The following is a 25809-nucleotide window of genomic DNA, read 5'->3' as shown; positions in this document are numbered from 1 at the left end:
CCCAGAACCTTCTTGCTGTGAGGCAACCACGCTAACCACTGCGCCACCGTGCCACCCGGGCCACAGAACAACTTCTTTCGTTCTAGAAAGGTCCAAAAACGTTATCAAGCCTAACCTTGACTGTGCTGATGCCGGTTTGTGGCACTGTAGAGCTAATCTGCCATTTGCTCTACCAGCTGTGCACTCGCACTACCTGCATTTGACACGACATGGGCTCTCGGCTATGACAGGATTATTATTCGGGGCTCTCTCTTGTAGGTCACTTTGGGTAAAAGCATCTGCTAAATGAGAAAAACCTGATACAAACGTACAGAGGAATATCTAAACCCTCGGTACTTCATGTGGTACTCAAATGTACTGCTGCTCGTTGTGCAGCCACGTCCATTAGCTGAGCTATAAAATCCTTTTACTGTTAAAAGCACGAGGACTGCCAAAGGAGGTCTGCTGATTGATAATCATTATCCCAGAAAGGCAGACCTCTTAGCCCATCTGGAGCGGACACCTCCGTGATTTTCTCCTGCTACCTTCGGTAAAACTCCTGGCTGATGTGTCCTACTGTCTCCGAGCGCTCCTTCTCGGGGAAATTTTAATCCCGTCCAGATCAACATCTGGTTTTTCGAGCAATTACCGACTTCGGCAGCTGGCACCTTGATAACAAGGCCCATATAACCAACCGGCGGGGTGGAGGAGCAGAGGCCGATTTGTGTTGCATGTGTGTTATGTTTTTGTCGGGCCCGTCTTTGTGAAATACCTGTGTGTGCGACTTCAGAGTTGCAAAATTAGGGGGGTGAGGGTGTGTGCGACACATTCACATGGGTGTGTCCCTTATTTACCTGTTTTACAGTCTGGGTAACTGACAGCACCGATGTGATGTGTATGTGAGCTAGGCCTGACACAGAACAGGTTGTCTGGTAAGTGGGAGGGTTGTTGGTTCGATCCTTGGCTCCCCACGGCAGAAACATGGCAGAAATGCCGAGGTGTCTCCCTGAGCACGACATCTAACCCCCAACTGCTCCCGATGAGCTGGTTGTTACCTTGCATGGTTGTGTATACTATACTGTGTGTGTGTGTTTGTGGGGGGGGGGGGTAGTTGCAGCTAGAAAAGCACTATATAATAAAAAGCAGTCAATTTACATACATACCCCAGTAATAGCAATACAGCCCAGAAGGGCAAAAAAAACAAAACCAAAACAAAAAGGAGGAGGGTGGAGAGTACGTACAAGAAAGGAGAGATAGGGGAGAAAGGGATAAAGAGGGACAACAGCGGAGAGCAGGAGTATATCGGTGCATTGTGCCGGGGCGGCTCTAAAAGCAGAAACTGTGGCTTGGGATTTCTGGAAGGACTCCAGCGCTTGTAGTGCAGGTCTTCTTTGATAATGGGCCACAGTATGTGTAAGAGTGCTGGGCTGCAGCCAAGGTACACAGGCCTTTGGTAATAGTTAACAGAGAGGACAAACAGTGGAAAGCAGCAAGCATGGAGGTCGGTCAGAGAACTGCACAAGTCTGGGTGTGTGTGTACGTGTGTGTGTGTGTGTGTGTGTCGCTCTCTCTCCCCCGTCTCTTTCTCACTCCCCCTCACTCCCCCCCCCCTCTCTCTCTGTCTCTCTCTCCCCCGTCTCTTTCTCACTCCCCCTCACTCCCCCCCCTCTCTCTGTCTCTCCCCCGTCTCTTTCTCACTCCCCCTCACCCCCCCCTCTCTGTCTCTCTCTCCCTATCTCTCTTGCTCTCTCCCTTTCGCCGCTGTCTCTCTCTCTGTCTCCCCCCCCTCTGTCTCTCTCTCCCCTCTCTTTCCCGCTCTGTCTCGCTTCCCCCTCTCTCTGTCTCTCCCCCTCTCTCCCTCTTGCTCTCTCTTGCTCCCCCTCTGTCTCTCTCTCCCCCTCTCTCTCTCTCTCTCTCTCCCTATCTCTCTTGCTCTCTCCCCTTCGCCGCTCTCTCTCTCTCTCTCTCTCTCTCTGTCCCCCCCCCGTCTCTCTCTCCCCTCTCTTTCCCGCTCTGTCTCGCTTCCCCCTCTCTCTGTCTCTCCCCCTCTCTCGCTCTTGCTCTCTCTTGCTCCCCCTCTCCTCTCTCTCCCCCCCTCTGTCTCTCTCTCCCCCTCTCCTCTCTCTCTCTCTCTTGCTTTGTCTCTCTCCCCCCCTCTCTCCCTCTTGCTCTGTCTCCCGCTCCCCCTCTCCCCTCTCTCTCTTGCTCTGTCTCTCTCTCCCCTCTCTCCTGCTTTGTCTCTCTCCCCCCCCCTCTCCCTCTTGCTCTGTCTCCCGCTCCCCCTCTCCTCTCTCTCTTGCTCTGTCTCTCTCTCCCCTCTCTCCTGCTTTGTCTCTCTCCCCCCCTCTCCTCTCTCTTGCTCTGTCTCTCTCTCCCCCCCTCTCCTCTCTCTCGCTCTGTGTCTCTCCCCCCCCCCTCTCTCTCTGTGTCCCCCCCCACCCGTCTCTCTCTCTGAGGTACTACCGAGGGAGCCGACCAGTCCTCTCACCACAGCTTGTCAGGACTATTATTTCATTAGCCAATCCATTTCCTCGTTTGATAACATTTCAGAATCAAGTTCCCTGACAACCTCTGAAATAACTTCTGACACTGTCCTTGGGAAGTGGCGGTTTTCTATTATTCCGTGTTACGGGCTTCACGGTTGTTGTTGTTGTTGTTTTTTGTTTTTTTTTACATTCCTGCGCTCGAGGGGGGAAAAACGGAGGATCAGGAATGATGAAAGCACTGCGTGATTGCCATCGCACAGCTTTCATCCCGTCCCCATTCCTTACCAGCGGCAGCGCTGGGAATACAACAGCGTGGCAAAGCACCGAATCCTCCTCACAAAGCATTCCAAGCATGTCCAAACACACGTGTCTGCGAATGTGGGTAAAACGGAAGGAATGCACCCTATGAGCCACCTCCACAATATCAAGCCCTGGCGCTCGCACAATGCGCAAGACAGGAGATCGCAAATCCGTCTCCATCTCTGCCGATACCGCCCGGATCATTGAAGTCTCTCTGGAGTCGCCTCCTTCCCCCGAAGCTGCGAGAACAAAGGTGCAGACGGTACACCCGTGCACACTTAGTCAACATAATGAATACATCATACATCTACATATACACACACACACACACACACACACACACATATATGTATATATACATATATATATGAATTGCCATGATATAACAACTAGTTGCAGCATCCCGGCCATAGCATCTTTACATCATTGATCATCTTGTCATGATGAGAATTGAGAATCCCCCCCCCCTTCCCCAGTTGTACCCGGCCAATTACCCCACTCTTCCGAGCCGTCCCGGTCTCTGCTCCACCCCCTCTGCCGATCCGGGGAGGGCTGCAGACTACCACATGCCTCCTCCCATACATGTGGAGTCGCCAGCCGCTTCTTTTCACCTGACAGTGAGGAGTTTCACCAGGGGGACGTAGCACGTGGGAGGATCACGCTATCCCCCCCAGCCCCCCCCCTGAACAGGTGCCCCGACCGACCAGCGGAGGCGCTAGTGCGGCGACCAGGACACATACCCACATCCGGCTCCTCACCCGCAGACACGGCCACAATTGTGTCTGTAGGGACGCCCGAGCAAGCCGGAGGTAACACGGGGATTCGAACCGGCGATACCCGTGTTGGTAGGCAACGGACTAGACCGCTACACTACCCCGGACGCCCCGTTATCGATGAGAATTGAGTACCTCTCGTGCTGCGTGCTTATATTTATATACTCTGATTTACACTGGCTGTTTGGAAAATAAAAGTGTGTTGACGTGTGAGTGGTGATGGGCGGAGTCTGAGGCAGGGGGCTCCGCCCTCTGGACCACCAGCTGCTGCTGCAGGCCGGGCATGCGGCGTCTTACTTTGAAAAGCCCACCAGCATTTCAAATCTTTAGGGAACTGACGTCAGAGGGATTTCTATTCGCCGTACGAGTCACACTCACTTTGTCTCAAGTTTAATCTTAATGGGGGAAAAATTAGCGGCCATCATATGGCAGTAATGAGCCGTCATAAGCTCGTGAGTGCGAGCGCGCATGCGCGCTTCGCCCACTTGCTTGTGTGCATGGTGAGAGTGAAGGTTTTAAAGCAGTCCTGCTGTCCCCAACAGTCCAAGGACTCTGGGGGGGGTGGGGGTGGGTAGACATGTCATTACCCAATCCTCTGCCAACCTGACACTCTAATCTCAGCGAGGGAGCAGAACAAACACCAAACCGCACACCGCCCTGCCGCACTCCCCAGAGCCAGCCTGCTCGCCTTCACCCAGAGCCCAGAACGACTAGGCTCAAACCACCGCCGCGGTGAGGCCTGGCGCCGGCAGTACGCCACTCGACAAGTCCTCCTCGCTAACATACCTGTCTCACGGTATGCAGCCTTGTTAGCCGCGGCCTGTTTTTCTTTTCCCTCAGCCGCGTTTATTGTTTTAGGGCTGCTTCCGTAGTGAAGGTTATCCGGTGAAAGGTCCTGATATGTCACGGGCCCTGCCCGTTCAAACACAGCCTCCCTTTCCATCCACCCGCCGGCCTGCAGTCCAGCACCGCCCGCCCGCCCGCCCAGCACAGCTGAATTTGAAACGCCGTCCTCGTCGCTGCTCTACTCGGGTTTGGAGGCCTGCTGCTGCTGCTGCTGCTGCTGCTGCTGCATGCAGGCGCAGACGTTACGCAAGCCAGGCGTGGATGACATTCCACCTGCTCCGTCAGCTCCCTCCGGAGCACCGCAGCAAGGCCAAGGCTATTCCAGGAGGATAAACCCGACGAATACACAAACACGCAAGCAAGCGTGTTACGAGACCATGGCAAAAAACAAAATAGCGACCCCCCCCCCGCAATTTGTGCACATTTTAACAATTAGGTCATGTTTCTGTTGCCTCCTGGTGTTGGCTGCGGTGTGGTCTTAACGTAGTCATGTAGCACTTTAGCACAGCACTCCAGAGGGTCTTTAACATGTGCGGGTCGGGGGGCGGGAGGGGGAGGGGGGGGGGTCAATGACAGTCCCAGCTCCCCTGCCTCTCTTGGAACATACTAAACTGCAGTCCCTCAACATTCCTGTTGGGTGCCAAGGTATTTACTTTGGACATGAGAGGGAGGCACCGTGAGGGACAGCTTCTAATTAGGAGCCGCCAGTCGGGAGGTCACGGCCAACTGGAACAGCCCCCCCCCCCCCCCTAGATACACACTCCTCTCAGGGCTGTCAGAGCGGACGCCAGGCACAATCTCGTTGGGTATAGCTGTTTTTGGAGCATGCAACAAGGTCACTGCAAGACTGCGCTGGATCACTTGTTCCAGCCCCGGCAAGACTCCCAAGTGGCAACAATGTTATCACACACTTCAATGGACCGTCAATGGGAGGGTCCGTGTGTCTGCAGTGCAACACTGGACACCGCTCCGAAACGCTGTTGCAGTGCCCGCGGTGTGGTAAAATACATTCTCACAGTCCAGGAGCACATGCAACGGTCCAGGAGCGCATGCAACAGTCCAGGAGCACATGCAACGGTCCAGGAGCACATGCAACGGCCTAGGAGCACATGCAACGGTCCAGGAGCACATGCAACAGTCCAGGAGCACATGCAACGGTCCAGGAGCACATGCAACGGTCCAGGAGCGCATGCAACGGTCCAGGAGCGCATGCAACAGTCCAGGAGCACATGCAACGGTCCAGGAGCACATGCAACAGTCCAGGAGCACATGCAACAGTCCAGGAGTGCATGCAACAGTCCAGGAGTGCATGCAACAGTCCAGGAGCACATGCAACAGTCCAGGAGCACATGCAATAGTCCAGGAGTGCATGCAACAGTCCAGGAGCACATGCAACGGTCCAGGAGCACATGCAACAGTCCAGGAGTGCATGCAACAGTCCAGGAGCACATGCAACGGTCCAGGAGCACATGCAACAGTCCAGGAGCACATGCAACGGTCCAGGACCACATGCAACGGTCCAGGACCACATGCAACGGTCCAGGAGCACATGCAACAGTCTAGGAGCACATGCAACGGCCCAGGAGCGCATGCAACAGTCCAGGAGCACATGCAACGGTCCAGGAGCACATGCAACGGTCCAGGAGCACATGCAACAGTCCAGGAGCACCTGCAGCGGTCCAGGAGCACATGCAACAGTCCAGGAGCACATGCAACGGCCCAGGAGCACATGCAACAGTCCAGGAGCACATGCAACAGTCCAGGAGCACATGCAACGGTCCAGGAGCACATGCAACAGTCCAGGAGCACATGCAACGGTCCAGGAGCACGTGCAACAGTCCAGGAGCACATGCAACGGCCCTGGAGCACATGAAACAGTCCAGGAGCACATGCAACGGCTCAGGAGCACATGCAATGGTCCAGGAGCACATGCAACAGTCCAGGAGCACATGCAACAGTCTAGGAGCAGATGCAACGGTCCAGGAGCACACGCAACAGTCTAGGAGCACATGCAACAGTCCAGGAGCACATGCAACAGTCTAGGAGCAGATGCAACGGTCCAGGAGCACACGCAACAGTCTAGGAGCACATGCAACAGTCCAGGAGCACATGCAATGGCCTAGGAGCACATGCAACGGTCCAGGAGCATATGCAACAGTCCAGGAGCATATGCAACAGTCCAGGAGCATATGCAACAGTCCAGGAGCATATGCAACAGTCCAGGAGCATATGCAACAGTCCAGGAGCATATGCAACAGTCCAGGAGCACATGCAACGGCCTAGGAGCACATGCAACAGTCCAGGAGCATATGCAACAGTCCAGGAGCACATGCAACAGTCCAGGAGCACATGCAACGGTCCAGGAGCACATGCAACGGTCCAGGAGCACATGCAACGCTGCAGTCCTGAACAATGCTGCGAATGACGACACGTGTACTGTCCCATTTACACGCTTGGTGTGACTACCCTGACCGTCAGTTTTTTTATGAACCTGACTGGGTTTAGATAGATTTTGCCACTGTCAAAAGACATGATGTTGTAATATATATATATATATATGTGTGACTGACTGCTGCTATAGTGTGTGTAGGACCTTCCAAATACCCAGTATTGATTGCTATAACAGTGTAGAGGAAACCTTTCATCAGGGTGTGTGTGTGTGTGTGTGTGTGTGTGTACATACATGCTTTACTGATCTGAGAGGAAATGGTGAATCATTTATTGGGAATTTGAAATGGGGTCATATGTTATGCAGCTTACGCGTGCGCGCACACACACACACACACACACACACACACGTGCATAGTGCATGCACAATACATTTGGTAGCATAGAATGTCATGTGACCAAAAAAAGTCGCTAGTCTGAGTTCCGTCGGTTAAAGTCACGTGGCTGTTTCTGTCAGAGGGGATGGTTCAACCCCACCATGACGTGTCTGCGCTGATCTTGTCACCCTGCTGGCAGCAGAAACCTGGACCAGCGGGTTCTGGTTCAGACGGCACTGCAGGAGCTGGCCAACTAAATGTAAGGTACTCCACACCGCTGACGAGAACAAGTCTCTGCTGGGGGGTCGTCCCTGTTTGAGCGTCTCTGGACTTCAGAGTGCCCCCGTGGTGTCCTACTCTGAAGAAGGGGGGAAAGGGGGACCTGCACCCAGGAACGGTTTAAGTTTCAGTTTTTCACTATGCGGACTCTCTGTCGTAGGGCTCCAGAAGGATGCTTCTGCACGAGCACTTTGTGGTCCCTTTTTTCATTTTTTTACCCCCCCCCCCTTTTTCTGCCCAATTGTATCCAGCCAATTACCCCACTCTTCCAAGCCGTCCCGGTCGCTGCTCCACCCCCCCCCCCCCTGCCGACCCGGGGAGGGCTGCAGACTACCACATGCCTCCTCCCATACATGTGGAGTCGCCAGCCGCTTCTTGTCACCTGACAGTGAGGAGTTTCATCAGGGGGGGACGTAGCGCGTGGGAGGATCACACTACCCCCCCCCCAGGTCCCCCTCCCACCCGAACAGGCGCCCCGACCGACCAGAGGAGGCGCTAGTGCGGCGACCAGGACACATTTATGCAACATAATAAAATGCTTTCCAAAAGAGGACGCATGAGTAAAACCTGTTGACATTAAAGTTCTTCCCTGTGTAAGTTATAGTTGTTACCCCCCCCTCCCACCTCCCCCCCCCACCCCCCCCCGGCTTGACGGTAACTTGTTTTCCAGGGTGAACAGTGTTTAGACGAGGAGAGTGCATCTTTTGGAAGGCCGGCTAGGGGGGGGATGACCCCGACTGGGAGCGGCATCTTAACCCCGGCGGGGGTGGTGGTGGTGGGGGTGGGGTAGATGTAGTGGGGCCGTATGAGCACTATTACCCTAACAAACACTGAAGCTTTTCTGAGGAGGCAAGACAAGGGTCAAAGACAGGACATGTTTGTTGTTTGGAAGTCCCCATGTGACTTTTTTTGGAAACATGAAGCGTGTTGCGGCGGCAGCGCCGGGTTCCTGGATCCGGGGCTTCACAATATGGCTTTTGTTGTCCGGCAGCGCTGCAGGATCCAAGGCGCTTTGATTACACGTAATAGAACTTAGTAAACCATCTCTGCGTGGGAGCCCCACCTCCTGCACACACACACACACACACACACACACACACCAACTCACTCATGCACGACTACACACACACACACACACACACACACACAATAAAATGTCACACATGCACACAGGTACGAGCTTCTTGTGATGTTGCTCTAAACCCCGACTGTCAAGCCAGCGCTGCAGCTGGAGCGGAGTTGCCCTCATGTTGCCCTGGATCATGGGTATATAGCCACGCTGCTTCCTTTGAGACGACAAGAAAGCAGAGTGTTACCGCACACCACGTGGTGCACCCATGGCTCTGCCGCGTAAAGCCAAACTGTATAGTGACAACACAAAATAGTGTAATTAATCTGATCTAATGTTCATTAATCTGCTGTAATGTTCATTAATCTAATGTTAATGAATATGATATAATGTTAATGAATCTGATATAATGTTCACTAATCTGCTCTAATGTAAATAAATCTGATATGATGTTCATTAAGCTGCTCTAATGTTCATTAATCTGACATAATGTTAATGAATCTGACATAATGTTCGTTAATCTGATATAATGAAATGAAGTTGATATGATATTCATTAATCTGCTCTGAAGTTCATTAATCTGATGTAATGTTCACTAATCTGATACGGTGTTCATTAATCTGATATAATGTAAATAAATCTGACATAATGTTAATGAATCTGATATAATGTACACTAATCTGATATAATGTAAATAAATCTGATATGATGTTCATTAATCTGCTCTAATGTTCATTAATCTGACATAATGTTAATGAATCTGACATAATGTTCGTTAATCTGATATGATGTTCATTAATCTGATATAATGTAAATGAAGTTGATATGATATTCATTAATCTGCTCTGAAGTTCATTAATCTGATGTAATGTTCACTAATCTGATACGGTGTTCATTAATCTGATATAATGTAAATAAATCTGACATAATGTTAATGAATCTGATATAATGTACACTAATCTGATATAATGTAAATAAATCTGATATGATGTTCATTAATCTGACATAATGTTCATTAATCTGACATAATGTTCATTAATCTGCTCTGAAGTTCATCAATCTGATATAATGTTGCAGTGCAGGAGGTGGGTGACTGAAGACTGGCTGCAGGGCCGCTACAGAGGACGCGGGGCGGCTGCAGGGGAGAGGGGGGGGAGGGGGGGGGAGCTCGTCACAGCGTATTTATCTGTGGTATGGTGATGACTCTTTTCCTCTGGCCTCTCAGCGAAATAAGCACTTCCTGCCTTCTAAGTAAATGACGACTTCTCGCCGTCTCCGCTGTGTTGACGTGAAGCGAGAGGTTGAGAGTCGTAAATTACAAAGAGTCTTTCCAGACAAGGGATGCACAACTTCTACGGCGGAGGCCAACAACGTGAAGCAACAGCAAAAGCAAGCGACCGTGAAAGACTCGCACAACTCAGTGCACAAGGTTACACATCTCTATAGGAGGAGTTCTGAGGGCAGCGTAACCACACACAAACGCACGCCCACAACACACATCAAAATGCATGCTAAATAAAGCAACACTCCTACACGGCGACAACTGTTCCTTCAGTGGCACATGTGGATGCAGCGCAACAAGCGGGATATTTTAACACTAGAACCACCGGGGTTCACTCCTACCTAGCACGACCCTGGGCGGTCCACAGTTTTTAAACTCTATATCCTGTCAAGACAAATACCCAGCTGAGATATTAATGCATTGCCTATGTTAGTGTGTCTGTTAGGAAACTAACTGACACCAAAATTAACATTTTAACAACTTTTAATACCATTTTTCAAACCGTTTAAAAAGGGCCGCTGCCCAAGGCCTGTAAATACTGCAGCGCCTCGGTGGTAGTCATGGTGTGTCTGTAACCAGACATGTTGGCAATCATCACAAATCAAGTTTAGACTGTTCCTCTGCACTGGAGGACGCCAGTGTGTTTCTAGGACGGAGCAACCAACTTCACCCAGCACACGTCACCAGTAGTGACACGACGCGCACGATGACGCACAAATTACGAGCCGTCTTTGTGACCGCTCATGGTCGTTTTAGGTACACCTTATCGTAACTTGTTTTTCTGCAATTGATCTAAAACTCATTTTAATGCAAATGCATGCAATTTTAGGGGCATTCGGGGAGTGGGCGGGTCTGTATCTCGTTTTCACAAAAGTTATCAGACTTGGAAAATCCAAAACCGTCAAAATGACGGCGTTGGTGGTTCTGGCAAGACTTTGGGCACAGCCGCCGTTCGTGGTCTCCTGTCAAAGTGCCTCTCACCTGCCCATTTGTGGCAGGTGAGAGAAGGCAGCACAGCGAAATGCAACATTGACCAGCATTTGGTTAACGGTGGGTCGACATTTCCCACCGTGTTGTGTATGCGTGATACTGGCATATGATGCAACAGTCATGCGTTGCAGAAAGGTCCTCTCTAAGTCTCCGTGTGGCCTTGATCCCCAGGGAAACGATAGCTGGGCCTCCACACCTGCACTGGATCACTGGGCATTCCTTCCTACGGTACTCCCGGTGGATCAGTTTCAACTGGAAAGAGACAGGTGCTTCACTTGACACGGACCGTCACGACAAATTCAGAAAGGTCACTTAAGATACCCATCTTAGTATGCAAAGAGCCAAGGTCTTCTCAGCAGCTTAACCATCCAAATTTCAGATAATTGGATTCCACTTACCCCCACAACACCCCGGCCCTGCCCGGCTATGTCAGAGAAGGTAGGAGTTTCCTTGCCATCACAGAGTGTGTGTGAGCATGTGTGTGTGTGTGTGTGTGTGTGTGTGTGTGTGGGGCGGGTGCAGATGTTGGTGCATTTTGCATAAGCTCTCATATAGTAGTACACCCATGACTCATTGCTTGCCACTAGGTTGCATGTGGACCACAGGAGGGATTCCCCTGCCTATCTATCCATCTATCACCCCGGCAGGCTGCCTATCTATCTATCACCCTGCATATTGCCTATCTATCTATCTATCTATCTATCTATCTATCTATCTATCTATCTATCTATCTATCTATCTATCTATCTATCTATCTATCTATCTATCTATCTATCTATCTATCTATCTATCACCCCGGCAGACTGCTATCTATGCTATCACCCCGGCAGACTGCCTATCTATCTATCACCCTGCAGGCTGCCTATCTATCTATCTATCTATCTATCTATCTATCTATCTATCTATCTATCTATCTATCTATCTATCTATCTATCTATCTATCTATCTATCTATCTATCTATCTATCTATCTATCTATCTATCTATCTATCTATCTATCTATCTATCTATCTATCTATCTATCTATCTATCTATCTATCTATCTATCTATCACCCCGGCAGACTGCCTATCTATCTATCACCCCGGCAGACTGCCTATCTATCTATCACCCTGCAGGCTGCCTATCTATCTATCTATCTATCTATCTATCTATCTATCTATCTATCTATCTATCTATCTATCTATCTATCTATCTATCTATCTATCTATCTATCTATCTATCTATCTATCTATCTATCTATCTATCTATCTATCTATCTATCTATCTATCTATCTATCTATCTATCTATCTATCACTCTGGCAGGCTGCCAATCTATCACCCCGCAGACTGCCTATCTATCACCCCGGCAGACTGCCTATCTATCTATCACCCTGGGAGGCTGCCTATCTATCTATCACCCCAGCAGGCTGCCTATCTATCTATCACCCCGGCAGACTGCCTATCTATCTATCACCCTGGGAGGCTGCCTATCTATCTATCACCCCAGCAGGCTGCCTATCTATCTATCACCCCGGCAGGTTGCCTATCTATCAGCCCAGCAGGCTGCCTATCTATCTATCTATCTATCTATCTATCTATCTATCTACTATCTATCTATCTATCTATCTATCTATCTATCTATCTATCTATCTATCTATCTATCTATCACCCCGGCAGGTTGCCTATCTATCAGCCCAGCAGGCTGCCTATCTATCTATCACCCCGGCAGACTGCCCATCTATCTATCTATCTATCACCCTGGCAGGCTGCCTATCTATCTATCACCCTGGCAGGCTGCCTATCTATCTATCACCCCGGCAGGTTGCCTATCTATCAGCCCAGCAGGCTGCCTATCTATCTATCACCCCGGCAGACTGCCCATCTATCTATCTATCTATCACCCTGGCAGGCTGCCTATCTATCTATCACCCTGGCAGGCTGCCTATCTATCTATCACCCCGGCAGGTTGCCTATCTATCAGCCCAGCAGGCTGCCTATCTATCTATCACCCCCGGCAGACTGCCCATCTATCTATCTATCTATCACCCTGGCAGGCTGCCTATCTATCTATCACCCTGGCAGGCTGCCTATCTATCTATCCCCTGGCAGGCTGCCCATCTATCACCCCGGCAGGCTGCCTATCTATCTATCACCTCGGCAGGCCGCCTGCATGAAAACAGCTAAAAATCCACCCCCGAAACACGCAATGGGCATCATCACACAGCCAGTTTCATAGACACACACAAACTTGAGTCTTGGCACAGCGCTGGCTCGCTTTGCGACCTTTGACCTCTCCCTCCAAATGCCAGAGAAACGCTGCACTTTATGGAGCAGCTTAAAAGCGAACCATGTCAGCCTTAACTTCAGCTTTGATTCACCATTTCCTCTGTTATTGTCCCTTATGTTGAGTGCAAAATATTTCTCTGGCTCCCGAAATAGCTCCCCGCTGTAGCTGAAGTCCACCTTCTCCCTCTGAGTGTGCAGGCCCAAGAGCACATCGTCACAGGACAAACACGTCTTTTTCAAATAACGTTGCCTCTCAGCACAATTATGTCACACGCAGCTCCAAGGTATACTCATTTACTGAATATTTCTCTTGGACGTGTGTGAGGATGAGGATGAAGATGAGGAAGAGGATGGTGGGGTCTTCTCACCTCCTCACACAGGGACATTACAGTTATTCCTCATAAACCAGCTGAAGCAAACATGCCTGACTGCATCTTCAACGTTTTGAGTTTTTAAAAGTTGTTTACCATTCCCTCGACATTTGGATGGAAAAGTGCCTGTTGACTGTAAACTATATCAACTCCCATCATGCACTGCTGGAAAACACATCTCTGACCAAATAAAATAAAGAAAAAACAACAGCAAGACTAAAAGTCCTAACTTTAGCTTTGTTATAAAATAGTTGTATGCATTTAGGTGTCGATGTGTGTGTATGTATATGTGTGCATGGGTGTGTAGGCTGTGTGTGTAGGCTGTGTGTGTAGGCTGTGTAACATATGACCCCATTTCACTTTCTCATAAGCGATTCACCACCCCCTCTCACATCAGTAAAGTCTGCACACACAAATTTACACAATTTTATAATATATATATATATATATACATACATACATACATACATACATACATACATACATACATACATACATACACACAAACACAAACACACACAAAATAGTTATGTCAGGCTCTGATTTGTCTATCTCGTCTCCTCCTCCTCTCTGGCTCATGCTGTCTACACACTAATTCAAGGTTAAGGTCAATAATAATGCCTTACCATACTGCATCGTCTCTTGTGTATACTATACCGTGTGTGTATGTCTGTGTCTGTGTAAGTGTGTGTGTGCACTGCATGCTCCTTTAGTGTGCAAATCTGAATCTGTGTTGGAATAGTTATAAATGTGTGTGTGTGTGTGTGTGTGAGAGAGAGAGAGAGAGAGAGAGAGAGAGAGAGAGAGAGAGAGAGAGAGAGAGAGAGAGAGAGAGAGGGGGAGAGAGAGAGAGAGAGAGAGAGAGAGAGAGAGAGAGAGAGAGAGAGAGAGAGAGAGAGAGAGAGGGAGAGAGAGAGAGAGAGAGGGAGAGAGAGAGAGAGAGAGAGAGAGAGAGAGAGAGAGAGAGGGGGAGAGAGAGAGAGAGAGAGAGAGAGAGAGAGAGAGAGAGAGAGAGAGAGAGAGAGAGGGAGAGAGAGGGGGAGGGGGAGAGAGAGAGAGAGAGGGAGAGAGAGAGAGAGCCCAGGGTGAGCGGTGACAGTGATAGCATGCATACACAAGCAACACGGGCTCTCCCTGCTCTGCCTGCACGCTGTGGGAAGCAGAACAGTATGTGTTGTATGTGCTGGATAATGCAGGCGTGACAGAAACATTCAGGAATTCCAGACCAGTTCTGATGACTTAAAAATAAGGAGCCGGCGGACTTAAGAGGTTTGCCATGTTTCCCTGAACCTGCATGTCCCTTTTCCTAGTTCCCCTGAGAAACACCTGGACAGCCTGTGAAAGGCGGTGGACAGGACAACGCTCTGCTGCACTCTGCAGCCATGTCTGACCAACCAAGCCCACCAAGAGGTCTGACCAACCAAGCCCACAGAGAGGTCTGACCAACCCAGCATCCCAAGAGGTCTGACCAACCAAGCCCCACAGAGAGGTCTGACCAACCAAGCCAACAGAGAGGTCTGACCAACCAAGCCCACCAACAGGTCTGACCAACCAAGCCCACCAAGAGGTCTGACCAACCAAGCCCACCAAGAGGTCTGACCAACCAAGCCCACCAAGAGGTCTAACCAACCAAGCCCACAGAGAGGTCTGACCAACCAAGCCCACCAAGAGGTCTGACCAACCAAGCCAACAGAGAGGTCTGACAACCAAGCCCACCAAGAGGTCTAACCAACCAAGCCCACAGAGAGGTCTGACCAACCAAGCCCACCAAGAGGTCTGACCAACCAAGCCCACCAAGAGGTCTGACCAACCAAGCCCTCCAAGAGGTCTGACCAACCAAGCCCACAGAGAGGTCTGACCAACCCAGCATCCCAAGAGGTCTGACCAACCAAGCCCCACAGAGAGGTCTGACCAACCAAGCCCACCAAGAGGTCTGACCAACCAAGCCCACCAAGAGGTCTGACCAACCAAGCCAACAGAGAGGTCTGACCAACCAAGCCCACCAAGAGGTCTAACCAACCAAGCCCACAGAGAGGCCTGATCAACCAAGCCCACCACGATGTCTGACCAACCAAGCCCACAGAGAGGTCTGACCAACCAACCCCACAAAGAGGTCTGACCAACCAAGCCCACCAAGAGGTCTGACCAACCAAGCCCACAGAGAGGTCTGACCAACCAAGCCCACCAAGAGCTCTGACCAACCAAGTCCAGAGAGAGGTCTGACCAACCAACCCCACAAAGAGGTCTGACCAACCAAGCCCACCAAGAGCTCTGACCAACCAAGCCCACAGAGAGGTCTGACCAACCAAGCCCACCAAGAGCTCTGACCAACCAAGTCCAGAGAGAGGTCTGCACCAGGCGGAAAGTGAGGGTGGGATAGGCCTACGAACTATGTCAGGTAACAAAAAGCAGTGAGACTGAGGAGGCATGGCAGTCGGCAGGTCCAACAGTCAGACCAGAAGGAAGAGCAATAGGCAACATGTCTTGTTTTGTAACAGGTTTAAAACAGATGTACAAACATCACTATTAAGTCATCAGTTACATCTGAGTCAGTTGCCCTTATCAAATGCAAGTGTTGGATATCAGAATCAGAAACACTTCATTTGTCGTTTTATTTCATGAACTTGTGCACATGAAATGAAAGGAAACATGGTTTCCCCCAGCCCACAGCAGTGCAACACAAAGACAAAAACACATATCCAAACACTACAAGAACACACATATCCAAACTAACACATATACCTAAACTAAACAAGAAAAAAAATCACTGTCCAGGAGAACGAACGCCAGCCAGGATGACTGTCAGAACTGCCGGTCTGCATGGGCTAGCAGTTAGCTTAGCCTGCCCCTGGTCCTTGGGCCCACAGGACGCAGCAGACCAGGCTCCCTCGGCCGATCCAACGCCAGCTCTCCCAGCCAGACACCTTCGACACACCTCCCCGCACTCCACACGACGACACTAAAAACACAGTCAAGGCTAGGCGAGGCCGCTGCCAGACCACCCTAGGTGTTATTGGAGCTGCCGGTCTGCATGGGCTAGCAGTTAGCTTAGCCTGCCCTGCTTCCGTGTCCTGTCAGACCGCCCTTGGTGTTACCTCATCGGGCACAGATCCAGGCAGGGCTGTGGTCCCTGGGGCCACAAGGCGCAGCAGACCAGGCTCCCTCAGCCGATCCAGCACCAGCTCTCCCAGCCATCAAACGAAAACAAATTTAGACGTGGACAAAGACACTGCATGACGGTACTGGTGAATTTACGGTACTTACGTGAATTCGCGCCGCCATCTTCCCACACCGGAACTGGGTGAGGCCGCTGCAAATGTGAAATTGAGCCACATCTCCCACACCGGAAGCAGAATGCAAGTGTTGGATATGAATAGTCCACAACAATAGCACTTGCCAAATGGTCCCGTTCCAAACGAGCCACAGTTCATCATGGCAATGTCAGTGTTCTGCTCTGGGTCCCTGGAGCCAAGAGGGGGAAATTGGGATCTTATAGCTATATATTTCATTTATATCTTTATATAAGTGCTCTGTGGTTGTAGGACAAATAGATTTATAAAGAATATGTTTTTCCTTATCTTTATGTTGAGGTCTCATGTGGTTGCCCATAGCGGGAGACATGGTAGACGTCTGCATGCCAGATATGAGTTCAGAAGACAAAGTGGAAGAAAGCTTATGGAAGCATTTCAGCCAGGCCTCTGACAGACTGCTAATATCTTGCTGCTGTCATACTGCACCAAGACACGAGGCTCTGACGTCAGAAGACAAGCTGTTCGCCAAATGTTGTTGTTAGCTGTAGGAAGTTGCTTCCAGCTTCATTTATCAACAACTGGAGGATTTTTTCCAGCACAAGAACAAGAAACCTAAAATGACTAAGTGCATAGGTAGTTTCAAGTGACCAGTTACCATTAATCAAAGGCTAGAGAGATGGGAAATTCACTGCATCGTCACTGGAGGTAAGGACGGCTAGCTATGCATGAACATGCTATATTCATCACGGGGACAGCTACTGTGGCTGCTGTATTTCAAAACTAACACTGTCATCACTGGACCAACTGCCTAAATTGATAATCCCGAACTTTTTCACAGAAACGCTAACCATCCATCACCGGCTATGGTACACAAAACAGCAATGAGTCAGCTCACTCTCAGTTATGAAAGCCTTTGCTTCTGAAAGCGTTTGCATTTTACTTCCCATGAAAAATCTCAAGCTGCGAATATGAACCGTGCGTGACAGGAACTGATGGGTTTTCCTTCAGTCAGCGGTGGTTGGTCCACCAGAGAGGACAACTTCCTCTCTGGTGGACCAACCAGAGCAGGGATGGGCAATGTGATCCAGAAAGGGCCGGTGTGGGTGCAGGTCTTTGTTCCAACCAAGCAGTTACACAACTGAGTCTACAAATCAAGGTCCTTAGCAAAGACTATTGGTTGACTAATAGACTCGGGCGTGTAACTGCTTGGTTGGAACAAAGACCTGCAGCCACACCGGCCCCTTTCTGGATCATGTTGCCCATCCCTGAACTAGACAGAAGCATTGAAGATAGTCAACTAACAAAAGATTGTAATCCAACAGACAAGGGAATTCTTCAAGACTGCCACTTTAAATCTCAAAAATCTTAAAGACCTTGTTTTATATTTTAAGATGTAGCGCCGTCCTCAGGAGAGAGACTAAAACTACATGTGCACTGATCGATCTTTCATTCCAACGTTCAGTCAGTCAAACTGAACACAGTAAAAAGCTGGTGCCCTATCAAAACGTTCTTGTAGCCCTGAACGTGAGCTCAGTGGGCCCACTTGGGCCAAAAAGGGTACATGTGTTTCAGGTACACCCTTAAACCCGCAGTTTCATGGCCTCTATCAGCAAGTGATTCAGCGGCACAGCAGCACCCACCATCAATGGCCTTAAGGAGCAAAGTGCTGATGAGTCCAGGAGAAGGTTGTTATCTGGTCCAGGGAGATAGGAAGTATGAACAGGAAATCCAGATGGGAGGGGGAGGAGGGGGGCGTATGGAAACCCCAGTGTAAACAGTCTCTTTTTTAATCATCCCAGCTCACGTTCAGAAGTGGACATACTTTGATCTTCTCCCTCTTCCCCCCCTCCTCCCGCCCCCGTCTCTCGTTCCCTAAAGGCTGTGCCGAGGAGGCGTCGCTGGGCACGGCAAGAGAAAACATGCAGATAGATGCTCTCGGATTGTCCTCGCCTCGGGAAGCGCGGGGGGAGGGGGGTGGCGTTCAGTGTCTTCTGGGACATCGCGGAGGAAGAAATGGGGAATTTTTAGGTGGTGCTGTTTTTGCTGGTGTTCTTTCATCTGCCCGGCCTGCCTCCATAACGTATTCCTGTCTCTACAGGAGCATGCAAAGGTCGATTTTGAACTCCCCCTGGTAAAAACAGCCCCCCCCCCCAAAAAAAAAATTTTTTTTTTCAGAACGGAGAAGACGAGAGGAGTTCAAAAGGACCTAAGCAGAAAGAGGACTTTTAAAAATTGTCTAGCTTCCCTGACCTGGGCAAAGTGCCCGCTGGAGGATTAACTTCAAACATGGTGGTTCAGACGTAACCAGCTTCTCCTCCTCAGCTGGGCCAGCGGACAGTTGACAGTCCTCTCAAGTTCAAAGCCACCCCAGAAGCCTTTGCACATTCTCCTCTGGCCGCTCCGCAAGCTCTGTTTTGGGAGAGGGTGAGTCAAAATTCCTCAGCACTTGCATTTGTCCAAATAGTGCTGGCCAGAGCCCAGCCAGTGTTCCAGCGAGTGTGCTCACTGAGGGGACAGGACATTCTACCAGAGGGACTACAGTTTAACAGATCACCGCGCGGCCTCCTGACCTGGAAACACGAAGCGGAAATAAAAGTGGGAGCTCCATCTCGCGCAGGCAAATAAATGATCAACCTTTACGAGCCCGTGAGAGTGTCTCTTATTGGGGTGTGTTGGCAAACACGAGCTCAACTGATGGCCCGAGGAAGCGACTGGGACGTGCTACCTGAATCAGACCAAGCCTTTCCCCAGCAGTCAGGGCCCGAGCCTCGGCATGGTCTAAAGTAACGCTTCCTCCACACATTTTCTTCTTCTTTTTTACTTTTCGTTTTCTTCCTCGTGCCGAAATCTTGTTTTCCAACAGTAGCGACCAACCCAGGGAGCGAGGCGACGCCAGCGCAGCTGCAAGACAACCTGTTTCCAGAGGCGGCGTGCTTGAGAAGATCAGATGTGGCTGGAGGTGCAATTACTGTGAAAACTGGCTGTCATGCGCCACCATAGTGAGGAGTCAAATTATGAGTCGCCCGGGGATCCTCCAGTCAGACATAGCTGACTACTAGCAAAAAGAGAGAAAGACAGAGGGAGATAAAGTATGGGACAGGGGAGAGGCGGGGTGACATATAGACACAGAGAGAGAGAGAGAGAGCGAGAGAGAGAGAGAGAGAGAGAGAGAGAGAGAGAGAGAGAGAGAGAGAGAGAGAGAGAGAGAGAGAGAGAGAGAGATGGATCCCTGCATCCTTAAAATATTAGGGCCTCTGTGTTGAAGCCTTGCTCCCATGTGGAGGGTTGGAGTAGCTCAGAGAAAACAATCGAGACAGCCAACAGGTGTTCGTTTCTACAATGGTTTTTTTTTGGTGTGTGTGACTAATATCGTTAACGTAGAAGTGATGGACCACCTCTGCACAAAGCAGAAATCCAAAAAGTAAGGAGGAAAGAAATAGACAGACAAACAGGGGGGGGAGGGTTAGTTGAGAGACGTAAAGAGAGGAAAAATGTTGAGACAGTTGGAACTGCCTTTCCAACTTTCATTCCCCCCCCCCCCCCCATCCGCTGAAGACTGGAACATAAAGCTGCTTGCTGAGGCAGGGAGAACCTGTCGGGGCAGGCCTCTGAGCTGCAACAAGGAGCATCCTCCAGCATAACACTGCCCCTATGAACTGTGGGTAGGAGCTAGCAGACAAGGAACCGCAGCCTCCACGCTTTCCCTCCTGTACGCTCCACCTAAAGGTGCTGCGTTTAATTCTACTTGCATCCTGACCTCTGTTGTTCAGTCATGTGAACAACAACAACAACAACAACAACAACAGCAAATCAAAGGAGGCGAGACAAACAACTTCAGATGGAGAGCTAGCGGGCTCCACAACACGACTGCGGTGCAGCGGAGGCCAACATTAAGGGCCGAGGCATCAAACAACGAAAGCAGTCAGCCGGTGTTCTCCAAATGCAGAAATATCCACACTGGGCTGTCCTGGATAAGTTGTGTATTTCTGCTGTGTTGTGACATACGCTTCAGGGGAGGCGAGCCACGGCATCTCACCATAGTCGATGGACTGAGATGTAGAAGGTCGCGGCTGTGCACGACAACGTGCAACATCACGCTCATCTGCCACGAGCTCTTAAGGCGCGTGTTGCCAACTACATGGGGATATCAGTGATCTTCCATCCATCCATCCATCCATCCATCCATCCATCCATCCATCCATTATCCAAACCGCTTATCCAACTCAGGGTCGTGGGCAGCTGTGATGACCTGGCGGCCTGTCCAGGGTGTTCCCCACCTGCCGCCCAATGACTGCTGGGATAGGCTGCAGCATCCCCGTGACCCCGAGTAGGATGGCAGTGATCTTATCAGAAGATTATCAAGCTGTCACCATCCCGAGGGGACAGCATTAATCAACGAGGCGACTCTCTGGGTTCTCCTCTCCACACCTTCTTGGGGTTCTCCTCTCCACGCTTTCAGGGACATCAGGGCTTCCTGTCGCTGACCTGCTCTTATCTCCACTCCCTCACCTGTTGCGCCTTAATGTCCCCCCCCCCTTCCCGAGCCGTCCCGGTCGCTGCTCCACCCCCTCTGCTGATCCGGGGAGGGCTGCAGACTACCACATGTCTCCTCCCATACATGTGGAGTCGCCAGCTGCTTCTTTTCACCTGACAGTGAGGCGTTTCACCAGGGGGGGGCGTAGCGCGTGAGAGGATTACCCCATTCCTCCCAGTTCCCTCTCCCCCCCGGACAGGCGCCCCCGACCGACCAGAGGAGGCGCTAGTGCAGCGACTAGGATACGTACCCATACCCGGGCCCCCACCCGCTGACACGGCCAATTGTGTCTGTAGGGACGCCCGACCAAGCCGGAGGTAACACGGGGGATTCGAACCGGAGATCCCCGTGTTGGTAGGCAACGGAGTTGCCCGCCACGCCACCCGGACGCCTCTGCTCGTCATGTTAACCCAGCTGTGGCCCGAGCCGGCCGCCCAAGCACCACAGTCTTCTCACATAGAGTCTTGGGCTGAATGCATGCCTCATCATAGTGGACGGACGAGTCACAGGGTTTGTATTTTAGCCCACAAATCTGCAGCGGACCAAGATCAACTTTACAGAGTCGGGTGGGGAAAAAAAAGAGAAGCGCTGGAAATCCCGCAGAGCTGGAGGCGCCTCTGATCTCTGCAGCAATGTTGCTGCACATCCCAAGAAATGTTGACATTATCCCACGCACGCACGCACACACGCACGCACGCACACACAAAGCGTATCGTTTTGCAACGGGGGAATAAATGGCGCCGGCGTTTCACCACGAGTAGTGCCGCTCTTTCTGCATGTAAATCCTTATCAAGTGCGGCACACTGCGGCATCTTGCTTGCCGCTCGCAAAACCACCCACACCCGGTGAGTGCAGAGAGACAACAGGGGCCTGCAGGGCCTCAAATCCGTGGTCCCGTTCCCCTGGAGACGGCAAATACATCGACATCGTCTTCACTTTGCGTCCCGGGCAACCCTAATCCACACCCGAGTCCTGCACGTGCACGCCCGAATAAGCTGCACAATTTACCTTTGCAGAACACGGTGGTGTTTTTTTTGTCCGGTTTTTTGTTTTTTCAAACGTTAAACCAGCTTTCTGGGTTTGTGTGGGCCTGTGTGTGACCTGATGTGTTGTTTTGTGGCCTTCAAACGAGCCTTTCACATCAAAACGGTGGGAAGAGCAATGACCTGGTCATATGGGGGGCCTGATAGTAGGGGGGGGCTGATAGTATGGGGGGGGGCTGATAGTATGGGGGGGCCTGATAGTATGGGGGTGCCTGATAGTATGGGGACCGCAGAGCTGTCAGCTGGGGGAACATGGGGAGAAGCGAGGCTGGCGGTCTTAGCCAGACCACGTTTTACTGATGGGGAAAGTCAGACGGGAGGAGGAGGGGGGGTACAACAAACAACAAAGTCATCTCAGTGAGGCTGAAGCTGCCACAGTGAATGAACGGGTTTGGACATCCTGTCATGTCTGACGGGAAACCCAGCAGGTCACAACACTCCTGTTGTCAACAACACCAGCTTCTCTCGCTATGATCTAATAATATTAATAACATTCATATGACATAATAACATTAACATAGCGCGGCAACGCGCATGGAGTCAAGATTTGTTTGCTTTATGAGATGTTGTGTCAAATACACAAACAGGCAGATCCAACAGTCATATTAGCATTAGATAGATAGATAGATAGATAGATAGATAGATAGATAGATAGATAGATAGATAGATAGATAGATAGATAGATAGATAGATAGATAGATAGATAGATAGATAGATAGAAGGTTGTTTGGTTTATCCCCAAATACAAAAGAAATAAAAGTGCAGCTAGTGTGTTCAATGAAACCAGCAGCAGTGATGTCATAGGAACGATATACGGTCGTAGGCATTAACATGTGATGAAATATCTATTATTTGGCAATCAGTCAACTACATTTCTTATATATATATATGCACTTTGTAGTATATTCATAGTAGCTCAGGTGTATATAACGTAGTAGCTCAGGTGTATATAACTCAGGTGTATATAGCTCAGGTGTATATAATGTAGTAGCTCAGGTGTATATAACTCAGGTGTATATAACTCAGGTGTACATAACTCAGGTGTATATAATGAAGTAGCTCAGGTGTATATAACTCAGGTGTATATAGCTCAGGTGTATATAACTCAGGTGTATATAATGTAGTAGCTCAGGTGTACATAACTCAGGTGTATATAACTCAGGTGTATATAATGTAGTAGCTCAGGTGTACATAACTCAGGTGTATATAACTCAGGTGTATATAATGAAGTAGCTCAGGTGTATATAACTCAGGTGTATATAGCTCAGGTGTATATAATGTAGTAGCTCAGGTGTATATAACTCAGGTGTATATAACTCAGGTGTATATAATGAAGTAGCTCAGGTGTATATAACTCAGGTGTATATAGCTCAGGTGTATATAATGTAGTAGCTCAGGTGTATATAACTCAGGTGTATATAATGTAGTAGCTCAGGTGTATATAACGTAGTAGCTCAGGTGTATATAACTCAGGTGTATATAACATAGTAGCTCAGGTGTATATAATGTAGTAGCTCAGGTGTATATAACTCAGGTGTATATAATGTAGTAGCTCAGGTGTATATAACTCAGGTGTATATAACATAGTAGCTCAGGTTTATATAACGTAGTAGCTCAGATGTATATAACATAGTAGCTCAGGTGTATATAGCTCAGGTGTATATAACGTAGTAGCTCAGGTGTATATAACTCAGGTGTATATAACATAGTAGCTCAGGTGTATATAACATAGTAGCTCAGGTGTATATAACATAGTAGCTCAGGTGTATATAGCTCAGGTGTATATAACGTAGTAGCTCAGGTGTATATAACTCAGGTGTATATAACATAGTAGCTCAGGTGTATATAACATAGTAGCTCAGGTGTATATAACATAGTAGCTCAGGTGTATATAGCTCAGGTGTATATAACGTAGTAGCTCAGGTGTACATAACTCGGGTGTATATAACTCAGGTGTACATAACTCGGGTGTATATAACTCAGGTGTACATAACTCGGGTGTATATAACTCAGGTGTATATAACTCGGATGTATATAACTCAGGTGTATATAACTCGGATGTATATAACTCAGGTGTACATAACTCGGATGTATATAACTCAGGTGTACATAACTCGGGTGTATATAACTCGGGTGTATATAACTCGGGTGTATATAACATAGTAGCTTAGGTGTATATAATGTATACCTATTCAGAGATCCAGTGCGGATATGTAGGGACAGCAGCTCAGCGTGTTATTTCATCTTTATTTATATGTGTATTCGAATCATCTTGGTTTGGTTATGGACTCTAACTTGTACGTCTCCTGTGTTTCATTCTCGTTGCTGCTGCTGCCATGACAACTCAATTTCCCCCGTGGGATGAATAAACGTTTATCTCTTCTATTCAGTGCTCAGAATAAAAACACTCCCAACTTGCGACTGCGGACCTCTAGAAAGACGCACACGCGGAGTCCCTGCGGGCTCGGCGTGCCTCTTGGGCACGTCTGCTCTCGGCGTCATACGGGAGACCTACCTGCATCAGCTTCCCCTCCGCGTGACCCGCGCTTCCTCCCACGAACACCCCCTCCAGAGTGATGGGCTTCCCCGTCGGCTCCTGCTTCAGCAGGGTCACCTTGATGACAGCTCGGAGGGCCGGCCGCTCCGGCTCCACGGCCGCGGCCAGCTCCAGGCCCGTGTGGCCCAGCACCACCTGCAGGGCCGCCACGAGCAGCCACGGCCACAGCCCGGCCGGGCGCCGCGGAGGGACGGTCATTGCCTGGCCTGCAGCGGCGGTCTCCGGCCGCACATGGTGCACTTCAAAGCTTGGGTCCCGCCGGGTGGGGGTGGGGTGGTGGTGGTGGTAGTGGTGGGGGTGACGCTGTCGGACGAGGAATAAAATGGAAGTGGGAGAACAAACTGCGCCTTTCCGACTGTCCCGCGTCTGTCCGGCTCCGCGACACCACGCTCGGGTTTCCTCAGCGACAGGTTCGCCTCGAGCGTTTAATCCAAGACTGCCACAGCTCGCGAGTCCGGAAGAAAGAAGTGGAAAGAAATCCCATGTAAATCCAAGACCACAAGCAGTTTTTTGTTTGTTTTTGCTTTGTTTGTTTGTTTGGTTTGTTCGTTCTACGAGTCCGGTTGGTTCGGCGCGTCGCCGAGTCGCATCTCCGCGTATTCACCTTCCGCGAACGGGGTCAGCGGAGAACTTCTCCCCGGTGTCACTGACGCGGCTGTGCAAACACACCTTAGAGCCGGGCGGCTGGGGCGCGGAGTCTCACCGGGGGCATCGGGGGGTGTAGACCGGCCGGGCCGACGTGGGAGGGAACCGCAGCCGCACCTCCTCGTCCCTCGCGGGTTCTGACGCCGTGCTCTCGGTCCTCCCGCGGGGCGGCGGTGTCGATCCGCAGCCGCCACTGATCTCGCGCGCGGTGTCGCTCGGGCCAGCTTCGCGGCTCATCCGGTTCGGCCGACGCACGGTCGGGGCTCGCGGCGCGGTCGAGATCGACGAGAGGAAACGCGCGAAGATTAAAGACTTGAACTTCAAAGGCCGGTGTCCCGGTTCCAGGCCGGTGTCCCGGTTCCAGGCCGGTGT

General features: G+C 50.3%; 1 protein-coding gene across 1 annotated transcript in view; it reads right to left on the bottom strand.

Moving 5' to 3' along the window:
* The window catches only part of LOC130117290 (E3 ubiquitin-protein ligase RNF43), a 128506-nt gene extending 103516 nt beyond the window's left edge, over positions 1-24990 (bottom strand). The window contains exon 1 of the mRNA XM_056285500.1: positions 24751-24990. Coding sequence (XP_056141475.1) covers positions 24751-24990 — 240 coding nt within the window. The remainder of the gene's footprint in view (positions 1-24750) is intronic.
* Between the last annotated feature and the right edge of the window lie 819 nt (positions 24991-25809).

The sequence above is a fragment of the Lampris incognitus genome, chromosome 8 (genome assembly GCF_029633865.1).
Source record: "Lampris incognitus isolate fLamInc1 chromosome 8, fLamInc1.hap2, whole genome shotgun sequence".
Taxonomy (NCBI): domain Eukaryota; kingdom Metazoa; phylum Chordata; class Actinopteri; order Lampriformes; family Lampridae; genus Lampris; species Lampris incognitus.
Note: the sequence above shows the minus strand (reverse complement) of the source record. Positions and strands in the feature narration are given on the sequence as shown.